Source organism: Dermochelys coriacea, chromosome 1, assembly GCF_009764565.3.
Source record: "Dermochelys coriacea isolate rDerCor1 chromosome 1, rDerCor1.pri.v4, whole genome shotgun sequence".
Classification (NCBI taxonomy): domain Eukaryota; kingdom Metazoa; phylum Chordata; order Testudines; family Dermochelyidae; genus Dermochelys; species Dermochelys coriacea.
Window position 1 is genome coordinate 272,503,496 of NC_050068.2, and position 13,976 is coordinate 272,517,471.

The 13,976-nt window shown below is 36.4% G+C and overlaps 1 protein-coding gene across 2 annotated transcripts; it reads left to right on the forward strand.

Moving 5' to 3' along the window:
• Positions 1-4,466: 4,466 nt before the first annotated feature.
• On the forward strand, positions 4,467-13,772 carry KERA (keratocan). 2 transcript variants are annotated; one of them, XM_038379894.2, is made up of 3 exons: positions 4,467-4,533; positions 6,104-6,996; positions 12,415-13,772. In XM_038379894.2, exons 2-3 carry the CDS (start codon positions 6,111-6,113, stop codon positions 12,576-12,578), a joined length of 1,050 nt encoding a protein of 349 aa, XP_038235822.1. In that variant the 5' UTR covers positions 4,467-4,533; positions 6,104-6,110; the 3' UTR covers positions 12,579-13,772. The 2 variants fall into 2 exon arrangements, with proteins under 2 accessions (XP_038235822.1, XP_038235813.1); XM_038379885.2 differs by lacking the exon at positions 4,467-4,533 and adding an exon at positions 4,567-4,741.
• Positions 13,773-13,976: the final 204 nt, after the last annotated feature.

The following is a 13,976-nucleotide window of genomic DNA, read 5'->3' on the forward strand; positions in this document are numbered from 1 at the left end:
AACAGCATCTTTTTTAAAATAAAGCCCTTGGGATGGGCTTATTGCTAATAAAAGCATTCATCAGATATTTATCTTCCCTTCACCGCCCCTTGAGCCCCCTTTGTTTTTTACTGCTTCCCATCTTTGTATCTTAATTTAAGTGCTTAGGAGCAGGAATAGTGGCCAAGATTTTCAGAAGTGACTGTGATTTTGAGTTCTTTGTTGTTTGCTTGCCCAATCTCAGACGTGTTAAAGGGTCCCAAGTTTCAGAAAGTGCTGAGCACCCACACTCTGAAAATCAGGCCCCTTTATACAGGGTCTCAAGTTGGCCAGTCAAAATTGAAGGCACCTCAAATCACTTGTCACTTTTGCAACCTTGGCCATTGTCCTTTATTGGTCTGTAATTATCTATGCCCATTTATTATCCTGTTTAAACAAGAAACAGTAACACATGAGGGGGGACAAGAAAAACATGTACATGATGGAGAATTTTAGAGTAAGGAAACTATTCAATATATTGTAGATTTGTATTTGTACAGCTTTCAGTATCTGCTTCATCTAATTTTCACAAGTAACCAATAATTTGTTAACAGCTTATTTGAAACACTAAAACCAAGTCCAGTGCAATAGATGATTGGAAAACTACCAAAGTTAGGATTTTTCTCACAAGGAGAAATTCTGGCAAGTTAGAAACTGTATGCTGAAAACTTGAGGTTTTCACAGCCACATCATAGCCCCTGCATCATCCCCTCATTGAGGCCAAGATATCAAACTAATGGAAAAGGCAAGGAGCAGGGCTGTAATGCCTGGGGATTTACTTCAAGTGATGGCTACTGAGCTGAGCCCCATCACAACACATTCCAGCTTTATCCCTGAACACATGGCCATGTTACATGCCGTGTTGGATCCTCCATTGTGAGTGCATATTACTACCCCTCCCATGGAGAGGTTAATTATACAGAGCAGGAGGTAATGATGATATAATTCAACACTGACCTTCTACCTATCTTAGATGCTTACATAGCCCCCATTACCATTATCTAAGCATGTTGTGATCATTAATATATACATCTTTACAGGACCTCTGCGAGGTAGAGCAGTATTGTTATCTCCATGTTACAGATGCAGAACAGAGGTACAGAGAGACTAAATGACTCAAAGTCACTCAGGAGATCTGTGATTGAGCAGAACATTGAACAAGAGTCTCCCAAATCTCAGGCTAGGGACTGAACTATCCTACCTTTCTAACCTTGAGGGCTTCATGAAAATTGGTCTCTTTTGTAGGGAACTTAGCCTGGCCACCACTCAAATCCTTGTAGTATCCCAAGCACATGGTGGTCACATGGCGGTTTCTGTAATACTGAGTGCCTACATCAACATGGAATATATTCATTACTCAGTCCATTCCTGATTCTGGAGGCTTTTCTGTCAATTTTTATGCTCCTGAGTTATTCAGTAGAGGGGAATGTCTGGCTACAAACCGCTAAGGGCCAGATTGTGCCCTCCTTCTTGCACTGATGGGCAATTATTCACACAACTAGTCATGCTGTCTGTTACAATTTGGCCCTGTGATGGGTGTAAACTCCTTGTTGTCCAGTGTGGAATTAAGGGATTATTTCGGGCCCACTCGGCCCTGCCCCACCACACCTACAGCAAATGCTCCATCTGGTGGAGGAATTAAAAGGCAGGGGGACAGCTCATTTGGGGGCAGACCTGGAAGACAGTAGACCTGCATCCCACTGCTCCAGCACAAAGCAGAGGGGAGGCTGAAGTCTCTGATATAACTGCCCCAAAGGGGAAGGGAGGACCCAGAAACACTCAAAGGAGGAAGTATTCCCCTCTCTCCCACATGTAGACTGTGGAGATTGGTAATCCCCTTTTATGTTAATTGACTGGACTCCCCCAGCACAAGAAAGCCTTGGACCATTCTGAGACAGGTAGGGGGGAGACAGGAAGTGGCCAAGGGAGAGCAGCCTTAGTTGCCAGACCACTGATAGCCCAAAGGGCCCTGAATTGGAGGCTGGTGGGGTGGGAGGGCCCAGGCTCCCCTACCATCAACCCCACCTGCAGGTCACAGAATGCAGCCTGACCACTAAGCCACGCTTCCCAACCAACCCCCAAGTGAGAACCAGTACAGGCCCTAATAGTCTCACTGTTGTTATAAAATTTTGCAACAATACATAATAGAAGCCTGAAAATGATTAGCAAGCTAAAGGTTACTTTCAGACAGACCCCATGGAAAGCATAATACAACAGTCAATCTTTCTTTTCTTCTACAATGTACCACATCTGGCAGGTTAGTGACTATCACAATAGATATTTGCCTTCAGGACTCTCTAGTTTATGTCTCCACAGTAAAGAGATTTTGATGTTCTCAGTTCAGTAGTGAACAGACCTCTAACAACACAATATCCTTCCATACATTATGCAAAAGCTTTCTACAAAGTCAAAACAGATTTACATTGCATTGGCTAGCTTTTACAATGACCATGAACATACCTTTCACAGCAAATAGCCCCCAAACATAAAAAAAACCTGGTAATAAAATACAATACATACAACTATATTTCCAACTCCTCAGTGACTTTCTCCCATTCATTGCAATTGTCAAACAACTCTTATATTTCTTCTCTTTCAGAGGAATCCATGGCAATATTATGGCTGTTCATGGAGGTCCGACTAAACATTGTAAGGCCGAGATATTTCAAGCGCCATTCATGGTGAGGGGAATAACATGGTGTATTCAGTTACTGTAACCTTATACATCCTCCTCCTTGCTAGATATTTAAAAAAATTTTAATGGTAGATCTAAATATACAACATGGTGTACATGAAAGAATACGTATAGGTATGAGACTCAGTTTAGGCTACATCTACATTGCGAGCTAGGGGAGTGATTCCCCTGCTCATGTACACGGTTCATGCACTAGCTCTCATTAAGCTAGTGTGAGTATAAACAACACTATAGCTGAAGAGTAGCACAGGCAGCAGTAGCAAAGGCGGGTCTGAGCTGTGCAGAGTACACACCCACCTGAAACAGGAATGAACTCAGCACAGCTCAGCTGTGTTTCCACTACCGCTACCTTTGCGGCCTCAGCAATACCGCTATTTACGCTGGCATTAGTTCAATGAGCTCAAGCACAAGTGTGTGTACACGAGCAGGGGAAATCATACCCCAGCTCGCAGAAGCCTTCAAAAAATTAATTTTCTGCGAATAACTGAAATACCTTGAAGAAATCTGAGCCCTGATTAAGCAAATCACTGAAGCTTGTGCTTAAAATGCCATGTATGCTTAAGTCCCAGTGAAAAAAATAGGATTTAAGCATTTACTTTAATGTTCAGCTGAATCAAGGCCTTGAGCATGTTCTTAACTTTAGGGATGCACGTAAGTCTCATTGAAGTTAAGCACATATTTAATATTTTGCTAAATCAGGTTGTCCTTCCTGTGTTTGCAAGATGAAGTGAAAAAATAAGGGTTAAAATTTAATTATGAACCTTTTTGTCTATTTTACTACTAGGTTTCTTTCTATTTATGAGAGACAAATATTTAATGTTATAAAAACATTATGTTTTATTGAACCAAATCAGATAAAAGAAAAACTATTGTGGTATTATATCAGTGAGACTTCTATAAAACAAAGCTTTATAAAGATGGCAGAATGTATTTTATGTTGGCAGTATTTCACATTAGCTTTTCTCTTAAAATATTTTTGTCATTACATTATCTTTGAACGTGGCTAATTTTCCTGAAATCAAATTGTTACTTTGAGTTTGCACTTAAAAAGGAAGACAATGTGAGAAGCATGTATCTGTGCTCTGGATAGTATAATGGATGGAAAACACTTGTTTAAAACAAATTAGAAACAAAACACTTTATTGGTCCAATAATTGTTAAAAAAATAGCTCACAGCAGGAGGCACAAAGTCAAGCAGACTACATCATGTCTGTAGAAGAGCATGTAAAATACCTTTGTTAAAGAAGATGTCAAATGCATCATCTAATTCTTATAGAATGAAAAATATATTTGATTAAAAAGTTCTTATCAAGTGGTTTTACTATCTGTTTCTCCTAAACAAGTATTCATATCTTTAAATGGCATTCATTCATCTGGGTTTCATCAGAATCAAATAAAAGACTTCCGTAGGACCAGATGGCACTGGTTTTAATTCTTTTTGCCCTAATTTAGGTATTATGAAAATGAAGTATGATGTAAGCAAACTTTATATATAAAGTATCACTTCACATAATGTTGTGAACAAAGATGCATTTTATATTACCCATTTCATCTAGATTAAACCTGCTCAGTTTTAAAAATCTGAGCACAGACTGAGTGAAAGTGTCCTTAGTACTGTTACTGCTTGATGTTAGAGTCAGGATTTCCTGTCTTTTTGTATCTAGGTGCTGAGGTGCCTTAGTTATTTTAGGGGTTAAAAGTTGTAGGCACTGATGCATATATATTAGGCTGTATTCATAAAACACAGCGTGTAGCCTGAGTCAAACTATTACTGTCTAACCACAGTGACCAATAGAAAGAGAAGAGCCAAGAAAGCTGAGGTAAGCTAGATTCTGAAGCATTGTCAAGTTAGAAAGAATAGATAAGGTGTAAATGGTAATGTATCAGGGGATGTTGGTGTGTATTTTAGGATTTATATGCTAAAAATGTCTGGAGGACAGGATCCAGCAAGTTGCTAGCAGCCAAAGCTTTGCACTGTAGTGTGATTTCTAACAGGCTTCAGATATCTGCAGTAACTTGACTAACAAGGTAAATTATTTTAATTACTTTTTAAAATATTTTAAGGCTATAGATATTTTCATAATAGGGGGATAACATTTCAATGTGTAAATCAACTATGACATTCCCTAGAAATCTTTTGTTTGTCCTCTTTGGAATTCTTCCAAATATCTAGCAATTTCTGAGGCTAGCAGATCTGTGGGAATATTGCACTTGCTGCTTCCAACAATAATAAATAATATAATAAATAATAATAATAATAATAATAATAAAGGAATAGCAATAAATGATCACCTTTTACACACAAATAATAGAACCCTTAAGTTTACTCTTGCATCAATGACAGATATATTCTTTCAATCTAAATTATATTTTTGCCAAAGTAACTTTTTGTATTTCACCACAAATTTGTGCAGCTGATCTTTTGTCCTTATATTCCAAAAATGCAATCCAATCATTGCCAAAAATCAGAAAATACAGCAGATCCTATGAGGCATTGTTACTATGCTACCCAAGCATTATCCGTAGGAACAAATTATCAGTGATTATGTTTCTTTCATTGTCTAATAGTGGAAAGAGTCAAACTCAGAATGGAATTGGATACAAAACAAGTGAATTTGTATATTGCATGGAACAGGATAAATCCTTATAATGGACTTATTCTTTAAGTAATTTACCAGGAGGTGAAGGGCAGAAAGGGGAGTTAAAGAAGAAAAACTGTAACTTGGGGTAGGGGAGAGGGAGGGGAATGGGTTATTCAAAAAGATTTCTTCAGGCTTTTTTGGAACATGCCAAACAGCTGTTAAAATACTTTGATCTTTCTTTTGTGTGTGATGAGAAAATCTGATCCAGATGTCTTTTATAATTTAGGAGTGAAAGAAGTAGGAACATATGACTACTTTCAAGGAAGCTTACAGTAGAATTGAATTAATAACACTATGACATTTGTAGTTGTCTTTACTGTGATGCTGTGTGTAACCTCTAGTTTATATGAAGTGGCTCTACATAGGAAACATGTGATGCTACAAATAACTATTTTCAGATCTATAGGAATCATTGTTTTAATATAAAAAGTAGTATTTCTAGATTCTTGGAATGATCACCCAATGTGAAATCTAACTTGAATCAGGAATATATTGTGCCAAGGTGAAAATCTGTACTATTTGACATCTTTAATATTACTGCCAATTTTTCCCTAGTATACATAGTGATCTCATAAAGGACAGAATTTGGCCCTTTATAAAGAAAAAAATAATATTGTTTCAGAAATAAGTTTAAAATAGCTAGTGTGGTGTTAAAGAGTACAATTATTTATATTTGTCTGAAATATACGATTTTGGTATAGGCTATTCTTTTCATAGAGATAGCTAATTGCTCTTCTTCCTTTGTAAGGCAAACAATGACTGTAAAAGTCTATCCCAGCCTTTTGGTATTATTCCTGACCAATACTGTGTGGACTCGGAATGTGAGACAAGTCTATGATGTGATGGATCCAGAGGATTGGTCTCTCTTCACCTTTGAGTGTCCACAAGAATGCTTCTGTCCTCCCAGCTTCCCCAATGCTTTATACTGTGATAACAAGGGACTTAAAGAAATACCTGCAATCCCAGCAAGAATCTGGTATCTCTATCTGCAGAACAACCTGATTGAAACAATTTCTGAGAAGCCTTTTGTGAATGCCACTCATCTGAAATGGATAAATTTAAACAAGAATAAAATCACCAGCAATGGAATTGAAAAAGGTATGCTTGGCAAACTGAAGCGTCTGCTTTACTTGTTTCTTGAAGATAACGAGTTGGAAGAGGTGCCTGCTCCATTACCAACAAGCTTAGAGCAACTGAGACTGGCTAGAAACAAAATCTCAAGGATCCCTGAAGGGGTCTTTAGCAACTTGGAAAACCTTACGATGCTAGATCTGCATCATAACAAGCTGTTGGATAGTGCTCTCCAGAGTGATACCTTCCAGGGGCTCAACAATCTCATGCAACTCAACATAGCAAAAAACTCCCTCAAGAAAATGCCACTAAGCATTCCAGCTAATACAATGCAGCTGTTTTTAGACAACAACTCTATTGAAGTGATCCCAGAGAACTACTTTAGTGCAATACCCAAAGTGACTTTCCTTAGACTGAACTATAATAAATTATCTGATGATGGCATTCCCCCAAATGTGTTTAATGTTTCATCTATTCTAGACCTACAGCTGTCCCACAACCAACTCACTAAAATTCCACCTTTCAGTGCTCATCTTGAGCATCTTCACCTTGATCACAACAGGATCAAAAGTAAGTGTATATTGTCAGTGTGGGATCACATCAAGGATTACAATCCTATTAAATATCTCTTCACAAAAAAAAAGCACTTCACTGTCTGGTTATGCACAAGAATGGCTATTTTCTTAAATTCAGGAGTCTTTGAACTGGTTAATTCCTTTAATTTCCTGAGAGGTTTAAAATATATATTTATATCATCAGTCTTGATAGCATTATAATCAACATGTAAAGAAAACAAGAAAAATATTTCTTTAAAGTAAAAAGACTCAAGAATATGCTATAAAGAACATTCTTGCAAGAATAATGAGTAAGATGATCCATTGGGCCAATTTCTAAGACTTAGACTCTAAGATATGTCGACAGAATATGTGCACACACATGATATTGCATGTACAAAATCTGCATTTGTACACACAGAGCATTTGACATGCAAATCATATAAATGAACACATTAAAATGTACCTGGGCACTCACTTTCCCAGGTAAGTAGGTAATTAGCCATTTTATACAATCAAATGCAGAAGTTTACATGCAAGGGTTAAGATTTTCAAAATAAATGAGCTGCTGAGCATCCAATAGCTCCCACTAAGATTAATGAAAGCTGCTGGGTGCTCCGCACTTCTGAAAATCTGCCCCCTTATTCAGATACCTGAATATTCAATCAGGAGTCTAGCTTCAGGCAACAATTGTTTAATAACTGTGGCCCTGATCACTGTTTATGTGAATAATGACATATTAGGAGCTGAATTTTGAAAATCTGATTAGGTCTTCTCCAACTTTTGGATTATATGAGCTAAATCCTGAGATCTTGACTCCGTCCTTTTTCATAAAAAACTTCCACTGACTTCACAAAAGTTTTGTCTGAGTCAAGATTTTAGGATTTTGCTCCCTTGATCTATTTAATGTTTTCATATTGTATAAATAATTAACACCATATTTCATTCCCAAGACAATTTAAGTTTATCATCATACTGGTTGCAACAATGTACTTCCAGCATCCATTCAGACATACTTCGGATCTGAGGAACAGTTATGCGATCAAGGTTTCCCAACCAAAAAGTCATGCAAAACTAAAATTACCTCACTTAATATCATGCAATTAACTTTTTTGCACCAGTAAACTATTTCTGCTATCAAAACCAAAAAGTGATCACTTACTAATAGCTCTTCACAAAAGAAGCTAAACTAATAAAAGCCAACACAAGTTGACTCATTCATACTTTGGTCTGACATATTATCCAATTCATTTTCTAACCTTCCGGTCACCACTGAAATCCTCTAACATAGAAAATGAATTAGTCCTTATTACTATGTGATTTCACACCTCACAAGTGTATTAAAATTAACAGCCTGATTTCTGGGAATGAGAGGATTTAGTAACCGGTGCACAGTTAACTTAAAATTAATCTGATTATTAACAATCCGATTAATTAAATACTATTTCACTGCCTGTATATACAAAGTCAAATGTATAAACTTTTATATGAGTGTGTTAGTTTTACATAGTTTGATGCCATTTAAGTGGACTATAAGAAAAGTGAAATTTAATTAGTGCTCATGTCATGTGTCATTACTGATCAGATTCACTGCTCACTGTCTGCAAAGGGATTTATCTTAATCTTTTCACTGCCAGACTTCAGGTGCACACTTTATCTGCTGTCACTTTAAATGGACACAATTGAAATAAGTAGAATGTGAGCAGTTATGTATCTGGTATAATAGGTAGCAGTGAAGTCTTTAAATAGCAGCCATGTTATCTTTTATTTAAAAGCAAAAAGATCAAAAGGTTAAATTTCAAGAGTGCCTAAGTGATTTAAGAGCTTAAGAACTACTTAAAAAAGAGACATACCCCGTGAGGGCCCAGATCAAAGGTATTTAGGTGCCTTACTCTCACTAGAGTTAATCATCTAAATAACTTTGAGGATCTGGGCTTCAGGAATCTAAATCCCAATAATTTGTAATGGGACAGGCTCCTAATTCAGTTATAAAATTTTTGTATTCAGTTTGAAATTTTTACACCTAACCTTCATGTTATTGAAGTTTGGAAGATTAATCAGTTAAATATATCCTAATCCAATGTTACTTCACCGTTAAGATTATAAACAGTAACATTAATTACAATAGAAGACCAGTATCAAATCAAAAGCAGTTAATACATGAGACAAACATATGAACATTTTACTACTGTTGCTCAAGATGCAAGTGACACAAACATTCTACTACATTAGACACTCGTTCACTATCTAACATCTCAGAAGACTTTTAGGATCAAAGGTCAAAAGACAAAAGAATGTAATTTTGTCTGGCAGAAGTGATGGGAATTGACATCAAATCAGGCTGCAGATCAGTTTTCCCACATACAGAAGATAAGTGATTAGTTTAGAGGTGCTGACAGAAAAATAATTTCTAAAGCTTGGATATAGTTTTGTATCAAGAGGTTCCAAAGTAAGTTAGCTTTTTTCATGTACATAATTATTCCTCTTCTTTACTCGAGAGATGATAATTGAATATCCTCACATGCTTGCCAGTACTGTAGTGTCTTAGGTAGATGGCTTACAATAAAAGTAATAGGATCTGTAGGTGCTCAGATTCCAATATCACTTTTTATGGAATTTGCTTACTTATTATTTATTTACTTTATTTTTACACCCAAATGCCCCAGACACTGTCTGAGCCCCATTTGCTAAGAACTGTATAAACATAGGATGACATAGGGTGAAATCTTGGCGTTAAATTGGAGAAGACAGTGTTGGAGTAAGAGAGGAGGAGGGTCGAGGGATAGAAACACAGAGGAGAATGACAGTGGCCAGGAAGAGTGGTTGGAGAGGTGAGGGAAAATCTCTCTCACAAAAAACAAAAACAAGATCCTCTGCAGCTGCTGGCCTATGAGTGTTCAGCAGGCCAGCAGTTTTATGCGTCAGTGGAGGCTATTTCCTATTCCAAGGGAATACTTCTCCCAGGGTACTGGTTCCATATTCCCAGTTTAGACATTACACAGTTTATCAAGACGACCATCCACATAGGCAGATGGCCATGTATGACAATCAGGAAAATTTCAATACGAGCACCAGGGACTGGCTTTTCCTTAAGAATTCTTCACCAAGGTCAGAATTTTAAAGGGGTCAAATAGACTGAAGACAATACTTTTCAAACTCATTGATGTTGCTTCTCCTGGACTGAAAACTCTATTCTAGAGCTCTGCCAGGAAAGAGGAAGAGGTATATCAGCATAAAGATTTCACTCTTTTATCCCACTCCAAAAACTCAGTGAGGATGGGAGTCCCTACAACAGCATGAGGGAAAGTGGGGAGACATTTCACCTTATTGGTATCCATGAGCAGGTGATATTGATTAGAGATGGGACTTGGAGATCCTAGTAGGGGAGGTATGAAAGATGCCCTCAAACCATGCAGCAATCAGTTCTTTTTACATGGTCTGTAGTCTGGCATTTTTTGTTCTTTTGTTGCCATGTCCTAGGATTTGAATAGTTAATATGATCTTTGAAGCCCAATGCAGAAAGATAAACTTTGAAGGCATGGTGGGGCATTTTTTGTTTCTTATTTTGCAACCATTCTGTCTTGTATCTAGACTTCCCTGTGTCACTGGCCTGAAAGGACAGATATTTTCTGCTAGACAGAGCTCATTGAACATCTCGCCTTTTAGTAAAGGCTTTCATAATGAAATATCACTCTAGGTCTTCCAGTTTCTTAGCCTGACACATAAATAAGCTTTATAGAAAGTCAACGGCTTTTTTATACAAATGAAGTAAATTGATTGCAAGACATACACAGAGCAATAATATATATTATCATATATAATTCTTATAGGTAAGGGTTGGCTTTCGATACCCCCTTTTCTGAATATAATTATAAATAAATAAATATAAATAGATTTTTCACTTCTGTAGCACTTTTCTTCCATGAATACTGAAAGCTTTACAGACATTAAACAAACTTCATAACATTCCTATGAGGTAGGCCAGTGGTGGGGTATATAGTAAAGGAATCAGATCTTGGCCAACTTAATGTATTTATCTAGGTCTCAGGAGAGATTCATATTCTTCAAGATAAAAACCTTCATTAAAAAAAATGGTTCTGGCCCTTTGTGTTGTGAAGATAAAATCTGAATATCAGCTGATGTTACAGGTGGCATTTTGGATACAGCTGTTCAGGAAAAAAAATTTTTCCCCTTTAAAAATACTGACAAAAACTAAAGTTGTTTTCATCAAAACTTATTTTCATAAAAAAATTCATTGACAATTTTGAGGCTTTCATCAAAAACCAGAAATGCCTCAAATCAAAAATATTTCAGTTTTTTTGTTGCCAAAAATCAAAAACATTAAAAAAAGATTTAAACAGAAAAATGTTGCCCTGGGCTGCTTAGAGAGTATATGTGTTTCCCTGCTACAAGAGGCTTCCTCAAGCTCTTTTTGAGGGGTGTACAGTAGCCAGCAACAGCCTCAGGTACTCAGGCTAGAAACTGACTGCCACAATTTGGCCCAATGAGTTTGGCGCCCTTGATATCTATCTATCTATCTATCTATCTATAAAATCACTTCAGCCATCATGAATCTGAAGCCATTTATAAGCTGAAACAGAGCACCTGCTGAAAATCACTACACAACAGAGTTCAAGACAAGATGTATAGAATACTTTACCCAGCTGAAATTGCAGATAGAATTTAAGAGGGAAGATTTAAAGAAGGTAACACCCCTAATTTTAATGAAAATAATGTGATTTGAGCCACAATTTCAAATCTTTGTCTGAAATAAAATGAGATACTGTATCTATTGCTTATATATAACTGCAGTTATTAGGTGTAAAATAGGAATGGTAGCACCCCAGTGCATCAGTGATGTGAAATTTGATGAAGTCATTGTTCAGCAGAATAGGAGAATTGGGGAGCTTATATAGTAACACTCTAGAAAGGATACTTGTAAAAGGAGTTCCTCTGATCAATATTCTTAGCCTTTGAATGTCAAATAGCATGATTGGACAATGCTTTTTTTAGTGCTGCTAATGTGCAGACACTCAAATTGGGATTTTCAGCAGCGCTCAGTATTGGCCTAACTCTGCGCTCATTGAAGTCCTATGCAAGCAGAGTTAGGCCAACACTGAGTATTTTTGAAAATTTCACTTTAGCAGTTAAATGTCTTACTCTTCCAGCTGTCCAAAATATATTATACATTCTGGTACCTCTCTAGAAGGTAAATTGATAGTAATCATGACAATTCATTTACAGAATGAATTTGATTATACTATCTTAGCACACTTACTCTTTTTGAACTGAAATTATGACTAATTCAGTACTTTACAGTATTGAAAAGAACAGCTAAACACTGTATAAATATTGTTAAAATGCACTTTAAAAAGTTAATCTCCTTGTACCTTTTTCATACAAATTAAATAAGATAGTTTATTTGTATTTATAGGTGTCAATGGCACTCTTATCTGTCCCATTGCCATTGAAGATCACAGTTCCTATGGTAATATGCCACGTCTCCGCTATCTCCGCCTGGATGGAAATGAAATTCAACCTCCTATCCCATTGGACATCATGATATGTTTCCGGCTTCTTCAAGCTGTTGTTATTTGAAAATATCTCACTATCACATTTGGATTTTCAGAGTTTAAGAAGCAAGTTTTGCTGGCATAAAACTTGTTCTAATTCATAAGTCAATCAATATTTTTTCTTTTTACTCTAAATTCCTACTTGCTTGTATCATTTTAAATTTGCAAATATTTCTCTTCCTTCAGAAAAGAGGTTCCCAAATCTATATGCAATGTGTTTTTTTAAAAATTCCTAATGCAAATATACTGCAAATTATGTATTTTTAATGTTCCTACAGTCCCAGTGCAAGTTCATCTACTCTTCGCCTATCTTGTTAAATTCTACATTAAGTATGAATTCCTCTAAGGGCATTTTTAGATCAAATTATAGTTTCCTTACACTCTATTATAATGCACAGATTTATGAATTCAGGGTACACTTGGCCTGATGTGTATTATAAAAAAATCAAGTACTATACTGCTATCAGTTATCATACCTTACACTCTCCTTTCTTAAAATTGGTACTGCTGTAACTGACAGTGAACAGCCTTTCATAGTATGAATAAATTACACCAATTTCTTGTTTGTTTGTTTTCTTTACAGATTGAAGTCTTCTAGTGATACTTCCTTAGCTGCATAGGCATGACATTTATCAGACTCTGGGTACCATAGCACTTCTAGGTGTACCACATACATTGAAATATGCATATATAGAACTGGACTACAAATATATGAGATGTGAAATGCAGTGTTCTGAACTCAAAACCATGGATAAGGAAATCCAGGCTGAAATCCCTGACTCCATTGAACCTTTTGCCATTGACTTCAGTAGAGCTAGGATTCCATCTCCAATGTTCTAATTCTGTTTCCTTCTGTGGCCTTGAGTAAGTCACTTAACTAATGTGTTTCAGTTTCCATATAGGTAAAATGGGGATAATACTGCTTACCAACTTCACAGGAATATTGTGGGGAAATAGTTAATGTCTGAAAAAATATGATAACATACAAAAGCCCCAAAATATGTCCTGCAGATACATGACAAGGATGTGTCAAAATATGCAAATGTTTTCATTGAAAGAAATGTCATTTTTACGGCAAATGTAATCAGTTCAGTGTAATATTTAGTATTCTACTGACCCATACAAAGAGACTGGATTTTAACGAAGTCCAGGTACTTAAACCTGGCACATACAAAATCCATTAATAATGGCAGTACCATTGGGATATCTTTCTATAAAGTCTTTCTTTCCTTTTTTTATAGTGAGTTATGTCAATAGCAGGGGTTCAGTACACAACCTGAATATTAGAGCGAACTGGTCACTGGGGGAAAATATGAAGATTTTAGCTATTTCTAATATTTTGTATTAATTACCCACCAATCACATTGTTTTAGTCTCTTTTTGTCTGTAAGTAGAAGCAAATAGTTGATGTTTGATGGCCTGC

Bases quoted from the DNA above. Each gene is read 5' to 3' on its own strand.
- KERA (XM_038379894.2), top strand. From the start codon at position 6,111: ATGACTGTAAAAGTCTATCCCAGCCTTTTGGTATTATTCCTGACCAAT. The intron at 6,997-12,414 runs GTAAGTGTATAT...TTGTATTTATAG, and splicing joins TGATCACAACAGGATCAAAA to GTGTCAATGGCACTCTTATC.